The 11,561-nt window shown below is 45.9% G+C and overlaps 2 protein-coding genes across 4 annotated transcripts; one reads left to right on the top strand and one right to left on the bottom strand.

Annotated features, from left to right (window-relative positions):
• Window positions 1–501: 501 nt before the first annotated feature.
• On the bottom strand, window positions 502–8,707 carry mboat7 (membrane bound O-acyltransferase domain containing 7). 2 transcript variants are annotated; one of them, XM_035530771.2, is made up of 9 exons: window positions 8,305–8,707; window positions 7,173–7,276; window positions 6,903–7,032; window positions 5,974–6,100; window positions 5,656–5,812; window positions 4,753–4,948; window positions 4,311–4,463; window positions 3,959–4,135; window positions 502–2,427 (listed from the first exon to the last, which is right to left on the bottom strand). In XM_035530771.2, the coding sequence occupies exons 2-9, from the start codon at window positions 7,246–7,248 to the stop codon at window positions 2,031–2,033; spliced, it is 1,413 nt and encodes a 470-aa protein (XP_035386664.1). In that variant the 5' UTR covers window positions 7,249–7,276; window positions 8,305–8,707; the 3' UTR covers window positions 502–2,030. The 2 variants fall into 2 exon arrangements, with proteins under 2 accessions (XP_035386664.1, XP_026858919.2); XM_027003118.3 differs by having other exon boundaries at window positions 8,568–8,706.
• A 206-nt stretch (window positions 8,708–8,913) lies between these two features.
• LOC113573080 (glutathione S-transferase kappa 1) lies at window positions 8,914–11,426 on the top strand. 2 transcript variants are annotated; one of them, XM_027003120.3, is made up of 9 exons: window positions 8,914–9,021; window positions 9,149–9,200; window positions 9,275–9,346; window positions 9,467–9,548; window positions 9,876–10,004; window positions 10,233–10,381; window positions 10,820–10,936; window positions 11,018–11,111; window positions 11,214–11,426. In XM_027003120.3, the coding sequence occupies exons 1-9, from the start codon at window positions 8,948–8,950 to the stop codon at window positions 11,261–11,263; spliced, it is 819 nt and encodes a 272-aa protein (XP_026858921.2). In that variant the 5' UTR covers window positions 8,914–8,947; the 3' UTR covers window positions 11,264–11,426. The 2 variants fall into 2 exon arrangements, with proteins under 2 accessions (XP_026858921.2, XP_081552408.1); XM_081696282.1 differs by having other exon boundaries at window positions 8,965–9,200.
• The last annotated feature ends 135 nt before the right edge of the window (window positions 11,427–11,561 follow it).

Below are 11,561 nucleotides of genomic sequence, written 5' to 3'. Positions count from 1 at the left end.
TTTGAGCTGAAGTGGATACACCCCTAGAAACACTTCCTTGTACATCAACCATATGAGCCCAGCCTATTGTGATACAAGTGTCTGTTTACAGGAAGGGTTGAAAATTAATCTTGCATGAATGAGTGTGCCTGAAGTATTGAACAAGATGTGGTCCTGGATGGCATCACCCTGTCTAGTGTGGTTCTAGATGGTATAACCCTGTTTTGTTTAGTTCTGGATGGTATCACCCTGTCTGGTGTAGTTCTAGCTCACTTGGAGATCAGGCTGTTAATTAATCTGTCGTGTATAACAGTGAGTCAAAAGTATGAAACAAGATCTGGTACTAGGTGCAGTTCTGGGTAGTCTTGGCTGGTGTAGCTAATTTAATCCCCTGTTGTTTCAGGACTATGGGTATAGGCATATAGGCCAGAACTGATACAGGTTTATGGCTTAATCATTCACTGCTTGAATGAGTTTTTCCAGTAAGACCAAACAACTTTATGGCTACTGGCAGATATAAAGTTATGTAATTTCTTCCCAAACATTTATTGTTTTGCATAATGATGTGTACAGTGCACATACACATACACATTATTCATAAACCTGCTGTGTGAGAAGGCATGTAACATAAGCCGGAAGCCCAGGTAAGAAAATAACGCGTTTCCACCACAACACCCAAACACTAGGAATGTGTGAATGACAAGCCGTGGAACCAATGACAAGCTATTTATTTTAAAAAGAGCTAATCCTTTTTGTTAAAACACAGTGATGATACATTGATGAACTGTGCTGATACAGAAAACCAGGAACCCAGTAACCCAAAACCCCAGAAACCCCTTGCCCTGGATAGATTCCTGACCCTTGTTCGTACTGTAAACCCTGTTGTGCTGCATTAAAAGAGATAATATTATAGCCACACAAGCAGAAAATATATTACTATTATACCATAAAATACATCCACTGGGTGACACAGCATTAATCAGCGACAGACACTAGAATTCTGAAACAATATTTACAATGAATTTTAACTGGAACATGTTCAAGTTTAACCAGAAGAACAGAACACAAACTGGTGCATGCTGACTGGATTTGTCTGCATCATGTGATTTGTGATGGGCAACACACAGCCCTGTTTCCCCATTTAATCACATTGTGGGGTCAGACCTACAGTGGGACGTCACTCAGATAATTCAAAAGAAAGGGTTGAAGACACAAGAGCTTACAAAGCAAAAAGAGAAAACGCCAGAGAAAAACAAACACTCAATGGAATTAAACAGTTGATGGAATATGGTAATTGAGAGGAATTACCATGGACGACTCAGCTATAGCTCATCTTGGACTCCGCTAGGATCACTGAGAAAATGTGATGGTCCGTATGGTCAGTGAGCTTTAAACTCAGCTTCCAGGTTGGAAGGGGTAGGAATAGCTTAGCCAGCTAACTGTAAGACCCAGTAATACATAAGATCATAAGAACTAGACTTGTAGCAGGAATATATTTTGGACCCTAGCTGGCTCTGTGAAGTGGTAAACTGCAAAAATAGCACATGCTAGCAACAAAACAACACTCCTCAACCACTTGATCATTATGAAACTGTTCTGAGACAAACGAAGAATGCATGGGAATGTCTGTCTCAATAGTGCCCCCTGTCTTCCAGATACTGAATGTGCTTTGTAAGAGAAATCATTTTGAAAACAGGTGAAAAAAATAATTAAATTGACACAGTGACGATAAAGACATGAGCAAAAAAAAAAAAAAACCAAACAAACGACAACTCCATAACAGACTTGTACTCAAATCTAAATGCCTGTTAATTAATCTGGTAAAGTATCAACGTGTTAGAGAAATGCTGACAATTCTTAGAAAAAAAGGCAGGTCTTGCAATCTCTTTGTCTCACCTCTTAGTACATTGTGTTCTAGTAACAAACACTGAAAACCCCTGACAACAGATCAACAGTTGGCACGTCACAGTGCATGTTGGGATATGTAGTTCTTTTCTTGTGTAAACGTCTCAGCTCTTCCACGACCAGCATGACAGGCGCCGTTGCGAGTTTCATTCAGTCTTATCTGCCACAAGCTCCTCCCCCTTCGCTGCCCACTCTCCTTCCTTTCTTCCTTTTGTCCCCCTGCTGGCTCCGCCGACCACTCGGCCAATGGCGAGACAGAGCAGGGCGATGACGTGGATGATGAAATAGATGGAGCTCCAGTAGTTCAGGGTGTCGCTGGCCTTCAGCAGCACAAAGCCCATACACATGTAGTCATACGCACGCATTTTGAGGAACCAGTGGACCCAGTCGAAGGCCCGCTGACCGCCCGGGCCAAGCCGAGACCGCACCGACACCTCCATGGATGTTTCAGCCGCAATGCACAGCGGGATGGTGAGGAAGGAGAGGTAATATCCCGCGTGGAGTCCGTGCCAGTAAGCACTGACCAACATAGTCCAACCAGCCCTGAGTCAGACAGGGAGGAGGGAGGAGAGAGAGAGAGAGAGAGAGAGAGAGAGAGAGAGAGAGAGAGACTCAGACAGCTGGTGTAGTGAATTGTGTAAACAGTGTATGTAGATGCAGGGGGGTTTGTGTGAGTGTGGGTGTGTACCTCAGGGTGTATGCTATGAACAGTGTACTGGAGTAGATGTGATGTGATGTGTGTGTGTGTGTGTGTGTGTGTGTGTGTGTGTGTGTGTGTGTGTGTTACCTCAGGGCGTATGCTATGAACAGTGTACTGGAGTAGATGTGATGTGATGTGTGTGTGTGTGTGTGTGTGTGTGTGTGTGTGTATGTTACCTCAGGGCGTATGCTATGAACAGTGTACTGGAGTAGATGTGATGTGTGTGTGTGTGTGTGTGTGTGTGTGTGTGTGTGTGTGTGTGTGTGTGTTACCTCAGGGCGTATGCTCTGAATGGGGCGTTGGGGTAGATGTGATGTGTGTGTGTGTGTGTTACCTCAGGGCGTATGCTCTGAACAGTGTACTGGAGTAGATGTGATGTGTGTGTGTGTGTGTGTGTGTGTGTGTTACCTCAGGGCGTATGCTATGAACAGTGTACTGGAGTAGATGTGATGTGATGTGTGTGTGTGTGTGTGTGTGTGTGTGTGTGTGTGTGTATGTTACCTCAGGGCATATGCTATGAACAGTGTACTGGAGTAGATGTGATGTGTGTGTGTGTGTGTGTGTGTGTGTGTGTGTTACCTCAGGGCGTATGCTCTGAATGGGGCGTTGGGGTAGATGTGATGTGTGTGTGTGTGTGTGTGTGTGTGTGTGTGTGTGTGTTACCTCAGGGCGTATGCTATGAACAGTGTACTGGAGTAGATGTGATGTGTGTGTGTGTGTGTGTGTGTATGTTACCTCAGGGCGTATGCTATGAACAGTGTACTGGAGTAGATGTGATGTGTGTGTGTGTGTGTGTGTGTTACCTCAGGGCGTATGCTCTGAATGGGGCGTTGGGGTAGATGTGATGTGTGTGTGTGTGTGTGTGTGTGTGTGTTACCTCAGGGCGTATGCTCTGAACAGTGTACTGGAGTAGATGTGATGTGTGTGTGTGTGTGTGTGTGTGTGTGTGTGTGTGTGTGTGTGTGTGTGTGTGTGTTACCTCAGGGCGTATGCTATGAACAGTGTACTGGAGTAGATGTGATGTGTGTGTGTGTGTGTGTGTGTGTGTGTGTGTGTGTGTGTGTGTGTTACCTCAGGGCGTATGCTATGAACAGTGTACTGGAGTAGATGTGATGTGTGTGTGTGTGTGTGTGTGTGTGTATGTTACCTCAGGGCATATGCTCTGAATGGGGCGTTGGGGTAGATGTAGTGATGTGTGTGTGTGTGTGTGTTACCTCAGGGCGTATGCTCTGAATGGGGCGTTGGGGTAGATGTAGTGATGTGTGTGTGTGTGTTACCTCAGGGCGTATGCTCTGAATGGGGCGTTGGGGTAGATGTAGTGATGTGTGTGTGTGTGTGTGTGTGTGTGTGTGTGTGTGTGTGTGTGTGTGTTACCTCAGGGCGTATGCTCTGAATGGTGCGTTGGGGTAGATGTAGTGACGTAGCCACCACTGTACAGTCATGTTCCAGTAGTGCATGCCGTGTCTCACTTTAACACAGAAGTCCGTGTTGTAGCAGTCGATATTCTGGATGGTCTTAAAGTCATAGTCTACCTGGGCACCTGGATCATGGCTGAACAAGACACACATCCCCAGAGCCTGACACAGATGCCTTCAAACCCAGCACACTTCGTGGTGACCATACTTAGAACGAACGGCTCTACAGGCCTGTGAGATAGAGCGGTTTGCTAAAGGACTGAGCAGCTCCTCTCAGAGATACAGCGATAAGCTGCTCAAAGCCAGCCCACCTGTACTGGACGGTGGGTCCTCCTCCAGGTCTGGAGAGCGCCCCCTGTGGATAGCAGCCCAGTCCTGCACTGATACAGCCTGCTTCTGCCCCACACCAAGCAGCATAGAACCTCATCCGGAAAACAAAGAAGATCACGACCATATAGAACAGCCTGCAATGACAGAGCACAGAACACACACACACACACCATTCATATTCATTAATGTTTTCTTACATTGGGAAGAAGGAATTCTACACCTCTCTGGTCACTTAGTTTGCTTTCAGGTATTTATTTTTAGCCAGGCTCTCTTTTGTCCAGCCGTGCACACACACACGCACACACACACAGAGAACACAGGTTGGCCATGCCATCCGTATATCATATAGCCCAAGTCACGACAGAATTTCCGACACGTTTGATGCCAGGTGTGCTGGAGATGAAGCACGTTACGGAGACACACCTAAAGAAGTAGTTGTGCTCCAGGAAGTCCTCCGTACGGATGTAGGAGAGGGGGAAGAAGGAGTTGGCAGAGAGGAAGAGAACTCCGTAGACGGGCACCATCTTCAGCCGCTGGAGACAGGGCTCCTTTCCCGGCAGGGACAGAGCGTCAGGCTGGACGAGCCAGTCCGCAAAGGTCCGGTAGCGGAAGAACGGGCCTGACAGACAATATCATGAAGAAGAAACACAGAGAGAGAGAGACAGAAAGATATGGGGGGGGGAGGGGAGAAAATGCAGAACGAGGGATGGTATGATATGATAAGACATAGTGTAGTACGATGACAGTGTTGTTGATATAATAAGACACATTGGTGTACATAAGACACATCATTGTTGTATGATATGATTAGACATAGTGTAGTATGATGAGTGTTGTACAAAACAGATAAAACAGTGTTGTATGATACGATAAAGACACATTGTTGTATGATGTGATAATACAGTGTTGTATGATATGCAGGTAGAAGGGGGGTTGTTAAGGGGTGGGGTAATCACCAGGTAGAACACAGATCAATGATTGGAGATGGAATGAAGGAACACTAACAACGCACAAAGGAAATATTAAACCGCACAAACAACTCAACCAAAACAGAATGGAAGAGAGCGAATCAACATGGATATGGAGTTGAAGAGAAACGGGTGGAATAGGACCAAAGTGCAGCGCGAATGGGAGAGGAGGAGAGAAAACAGCCGTGTGGGCAAACAGCAAAAACAACACACGCGTTCAGTTAAAGAAGAGCGTGGACTCACACATTACTGAGCTAGCACCAGAAGAAACAAGAAGGCACAGAGAGACAGAGGTTACAGTACATGCCAAGCACACACGATTGCTTCACACTCACACACACTGAATTAGGCACAATACCTGTCATAATGCCAATGTAGCAGTAACTATAGGATATGACATCATAAAGGGAGGGCTCATGGGAAAGCTGACCAATCTCTGAGGACTTGGAGAAGGTGCTCACATCCTTTTTCTTCGCAGCATGGTAACTGTGAACCTCATTGGCTAAACTGACCATCTGTTAAATAAGAAAAGTCCACAAAGGAAAAAGTCTTCAAAAGGTACAGGTGATGTTTCTTTAATGTAAAAAGTCCAGTCCCAAGCAGAGTCACACAGCCAGGGGAGACTCCCCTGCATCCAGGAATCGTCAGAATAACTAAATGGCTTGCTGGTGTCTACCTTCAGGGTGAGCAGGAGCTGGATGGCGTTGGCAAAGGGGCTGGGGGGGGGCAGGCCGAACCACGGCACCAGCCGGAAGAAGAGCAGGTACAGGAACGTCCATCCCAGGGAGAGCGAGGGAGCAGTCCTGAACACCAACACGGAGCAGGACAGAACGAAGGATGGGACGGACTTCAGGCAGAACCGCATCACCCAACACTCACCCACCATTACCAAACAGCCAACACTCAACCCCAACACCTATCATCCAACACCCAACATCTGCTCACCATCACCAAACACCCACTTACCATCGACTATCGCCCAACACCCAACACTAACTATAACGGAGTGTTGTGATGGAGACTGCCACTTAGAAAGGTGAAATGGGTGCTGTGCCAGGTAGTTGGCTCTTTGATGCACTGCTCAGAGCTCATGTTTACTTCCTGCGAGCCCTGGGTTTGAGCCCAGGGTTGGGTGGCTGCCTTCAGCCATTGTTACAAGTGTTGTCACTCACACACACTATTGACAGCGAAGAAAATCGTAAAGCATTATCTTAAAGTCTTATCTTATCACACAAATGCTCATCAGACCACATCTAACACTTACATAGAAAAGGAAATCACAGAGGAATCCTAACGCTACAGGCCTGGGGAAATAAATTCATAATATATCCGCTACCAAAATGATACCATCTCCTCTACCAAATCTAAGAGCTGTTTCAAGAACACGGAGCATGAATGAGGTTTTCCTGAAAGGTTTTTTTTCCAGACAGTGGCTTGATGTAGGTTACAGCATCATGTATTAGCCTTCAAAAACAATATGCAAAATGGCAAGACCATCACACACCATGCAACAGCACGTGCTGGTACTAACCCTTATCGTACATGTTCCGAGGGGTTTCTTTCTAGTGTGAGACATATTCAGTGTCTGGGACAGTTCACACTCACCTCCAGCTGAATTTGATAATCAGCCACGTTCCTAGAACTGTGCACAGTGAGTGTAGAGCATGGATCCTACAGGTTGTCACTATGACAGTGAGGCCCAGGACCAACGCTGTGGCCTGTTTCACTGCTGGACCTGTTGGCCAGCACGCAGTTGTAGGGTTAGGGATTAGGGGACAACCAACACACTATCAAAACTGTTAACACTGTTAGACCTACATTTCTCAGTATCGTATTGTTGAACGTTTTCAGTTGATGTTGAGATCTGCAACTTACTCAGATAGCGAAAAAGGAATCCGGTGGGTACTGACACAGCCAGGACCCCCAGGTAGATCAACTCATCAGGTGACATTTCTCTATTCACTCATGCAAATGACAGCCTAGGTAATAAAAAGAGTGCTTACTGGGAAAAGATGATTAAACACTGAATTAGAAATATTAATAACATAAAGCATAATAGAGATTCTGTATCCTTCTAATATGATCTGGGTACAGAGCAGGAGCCTCCATACAGGCTTCTGCAAAGTTTCTGGGTAGGCTTCAGCAGACCTCTGTGTAAGGCACATCATCTCTCCACCAGGTACTGGATGGTACACAAAAACAACCCTATCTTGCAGATCTAAGATGAAGTCAGTTTTTTTACAAAAGAAAAGTCTTCTCTTGGAATGTAATGGTACCAAGCTCCAAATGGTATAGGTATGAATACCAATTTGCATATACTGAAGAAATGTATGGTATTGATACAATGGTGGAGATTTCAAACACTAGTATGTAAAAAAGCATGGGATGATTATGTAATTACTCCTGAAAACTATACAAATCTGGGTTTTTTGTGTGGTTGTCAGACATTCTTCAGAGGATGCCTGTATAGTGCTCGTTAAATACGACTAGCTATTCTCTTCAACTAATTCTCAAACCTGAATGTTTATTCTTCAATGAAATACAATTATGCCAGCATATGGAGGAATTTAGGAACGACAGAGGCTTCATCAGAGAAGAGAGCACTCTACAACCTTAATACAGCACCCTAAAACGGTAAAAAGACCTTCAATGCGCTCTCAGGCCATTATAGCAGAACTAGCTATCTCCTCCCGCTACAGTCTCAAGTGGACGTCAAAACTAACTGGGTTGTTTGGGGTTCCTTTCGCTCAGGACTTTAACTATATTTGGAAAGGACACAGCTAGATGATCTCCGTGCTGTGAAGCTCGTTCGGTTCCGATCACAGCCACAGGTGTCAATCACCTTCACAAAGGCGTTCGCAATGGGTTAGCGACCATTTTAAGACAATTAAGCTTGTATTGATGCCACTTGCTCTGATCTCCGTGATAAAGCTCGTTTGGTTCCGATCACAGCCACAGGTGTCAATCACCTAAATCACATAAAGGTGTGCAGACACGCTCCCCTAACCTCTTCACTCGCAGACGCAGCGTTTAACGGGTAACTGGGCCGCAACCATACAACGATAATCAAACCTCTCTGCAGTATCTGGCTAAACTAATCGCTCTAGCTCTGCCTCGCTCGTTAGCTAACCAGCTAACGGGCTCGCCGGTGCAGCAGCTGCTCCCTCCGCACTGCACAGATCGGGGGAAACTCGGCATGACGAGCTCGCACGTTTTTAGGCTCGTTTTAAAAGCCCGAAATTGAAGTGTTTTAAAAGTATACTCGCGTACGGCGGGGAGGAACTCCTTCCTGCGAGTCTGGTGTGGTGCACTGCAGCAGTCGCTTCCTATTCAGCTTGCACCCCCTATGGCTGGCGCGGTCGCATGCACTTCCAACGGGCAGCATCCTTTAGATAACGAACTACACGCCAGTACTTTCAATGAGACTAAAACTGTAGGTTTATAAACTTGCTACGTAGGTAACCTTTTTTTAATGACTAAATGATGTGGCCTACGTGTGCAGGGAAGGAAATGTAGGCGCAAATGAAGTCTGCTTGGGTAAAGTAAGCCAACCACTAGGTGACGGTATTTTAAGCCACTCTAAGTTTGTATGGTCTAGTTGATGCAGTCTATGGTCAAATTACTTTGGTCTAACCACATGTACGCGTGGAATGCATTCATGTATACACTTTCACCCCAGTTGTAGGCCTCTTTTAAAAGTCGCTTTGAATACTATATATAGCGAGTAAGTTTCCAGCTGAATTTGGAGCGGCTGTTCGCACCATTTTTCAGTAACGCCACAAATGGCATGCGGCTACGAGCTGGTGTTGAACTTTGACCCGCATATAATAACACCTCTTCTTCTCCGCAAGGTCAGAATCAGGGGGGAAACGTCGACGGCAACCACCTGTAAATACATACAAGGTGAGCATAACGCATTGTTGCATCCATCTAATGGCTTCGTATGCAAACATTTATTCAGATGCATTTATACACAGATGTCAAGCTCGAGAAAATTGGTCGAACTCTTCTATGATGTCGTTTCTCCATATTCCTGGCTGGGATTTGAGGTCAGTCATTGGTATCAAGCTTTTCGCTGTAGCTGCTACGAGTTATTTGGCTACGCTCGTCGGAATAAACGTTTGGAGAAAGTCTACATGTGTTTGCCGACGCACTGGATTTGTACATAGGTGCTGTGTCGCTATAGGACCATATGGAATCTCGATCTCAAACTTCGCCCCGCCTTTCTGGGCGGAGTCATGAACGCGTCAGGTAGGTTTTGGGGGGGGGGGTTGGGGAGGTGATGGAGTGGCCTCCAGTTAAGCAACCGATCACGGAGTGCAACTGTGGGAACACCTACATCTTAAAGTTACTTGAATGGCGATGTATATAACAGTGTGCATAACTAATATGCCTATGTGGGAGGTGCATGAGCTAATCCATAAAAGATGTCCCTTCTCTGATGGCTTGAAATGCCATGTTTTAAAGCTGCATTATACATATGGCATGTGAATCTACAGATTGGAGTGCCTGGAGCCTCATTTCATACAGTGCTTCTCATCCACACCATTCCAACTCTTCCTCTGTGGGTGTCTCCAGGTAACCGCCCACCAGCAGTGATCCCTAATAAGGCCGTCTACATGATCACAGACCTGAACAGACTGGCTCAGTACTTCCATATTCCATTGCACCAGCCTGGGAACCCTTTTGAGGTCATGTTTGAGAAAGGTACCCTTTCCTAAGCAGCTCGGGCCACGTGGCAGAGCAGTGTGGCGTTTCCTCGTGGTGCTGTCTGCCTCAGGGCACATCTTCCTGTTTCTTCCTCAGGACTGATGTAAAGGGCAACTTCATCCTGAAGTAACAGTGATTTGTTGTCACTACTGGAAAAAGTAGACCAAATCCGGATGCTTTTAGCTAATGGTCTGAATCATTTTTGATGACCTCTCTTCTCGTCAGGTTCTCTCCCTGCCATGCGCTTTCTGACAGCTGTGGCGGAGAAGGACGCGTCTGGGGGTGACGCCGTGGTGGAGAAAGTGTCCCGAGAGCTCTGGAACCGCATCTGGAGCACCGACCAGGATATTACCCAGCCAGCCTCCTTCTCCGAGGTACCGTCAACCTGGACTTGTCCTCTGGCGTGCCACTCCAGTGCCAGGGCTCCAGAAACTAAAACCTGTGGGGCAGGTTTGCAACTCTCCCAGAAGAGGGTTGGAGCAAAGCATAAAATACTGCTCTTGGGGGCAGTATGCCCGAGGGCTTGGATCAATTTTGCAGAGTGTATGCTTTTGTAGCTTTTAATTGGGATGAATTTTACTAACCCTCACCAAGAGGTCATTCTCCCATGGCTTAAGTTTTGCCATTTGAATAGGCTGTTTACATAAACTTCAGCAAACATGCTTCCTGGAAGTTCCTGTAACACTTGGCAAAGAATCTCATTTTGAGAGAACTGGGCTGCTTTCCTTTTCTGCACCCATCATGTTTCAGGTTCTTCAAGACTGTACACATGTTGAGCTACCTACTGAACGGTGACTTTCTGTTGCACACAGGCAGGTCTAAAGGCAGGTCTCTCAGCCAGTGAGGTGGAAGAACTGATCAATCTAGCCAAATCTCAACCAATCAAAGACCGACTGAAGAGCACCACGCAGGAAGCGATAAACTACCAGGTTGGTCCTCCTTTTCACTGTTGGCAAAGCTCCTTTAATCAACTTCCAGTCTGCAAATGTGCTGATGTTCCATCTCTACAGGCGTTTGGTTTTCCTCTCATTGTGTGTCACGTTGACGGGAAGCCGGAGGTCTTCTTTGGTTCCGATAGATTTGAGCTCCTGGCTCACTGCATTGGTAAATACAGGGTTGACCATGTTTCATTCAGCTGTTCTATTTACCAGTTGGAGTTGTGAATATTATAATTGATTTCACTTCTGTTTTTGCTCCTTGTTGCAGGAGAAAAATGGCTGGGTCCTCAACCTGAGAAACCCTTCTCCAAAATGTGACTGACTTAATGTTACAGGCTGCATAGTTACCTTTGCACTAATATCACTGTGATATTGGCACCTTACAAGCTTGAGTCTTTCACTGTGTTGGAACATCCTTAGTTCATTTAAATGAACATCTCCACTGTGGATGAAGGCTTATGCAATAAACCATTTGCATACATGGTTGAGTAATTGAAGTGGTTTTACTTCATCTGGGAGGACGGGAAATTCGAGTTTGGACTCACTTTAGTTTTTCTGGTTTACTAAAGCACAAGAGAGCTTGGCAGAAGGAATGTGAAATGAAGAGCAGGTAACT

The sequence above is a fragment of the Electrophorus electricus genome, chromosome 14 (assembly GCF_041902795.1).
Source record: "Electrophorus electricus isolate QZ-2024a chromosome 14, ASM4190279v1, whole genome shotgun sequence".
NCBI classification, from domain to species: Eukaryota; Metazoa; Chordata; class Actinopteri; order Gymnotiformes; family Gymnotidae; genus Electrophorus; species Electrophorus electricus.
Note: the sequence above shows the minus strand (reverse complement) of the source record. Positions and strands in the feature narration are given on the sequence as shown.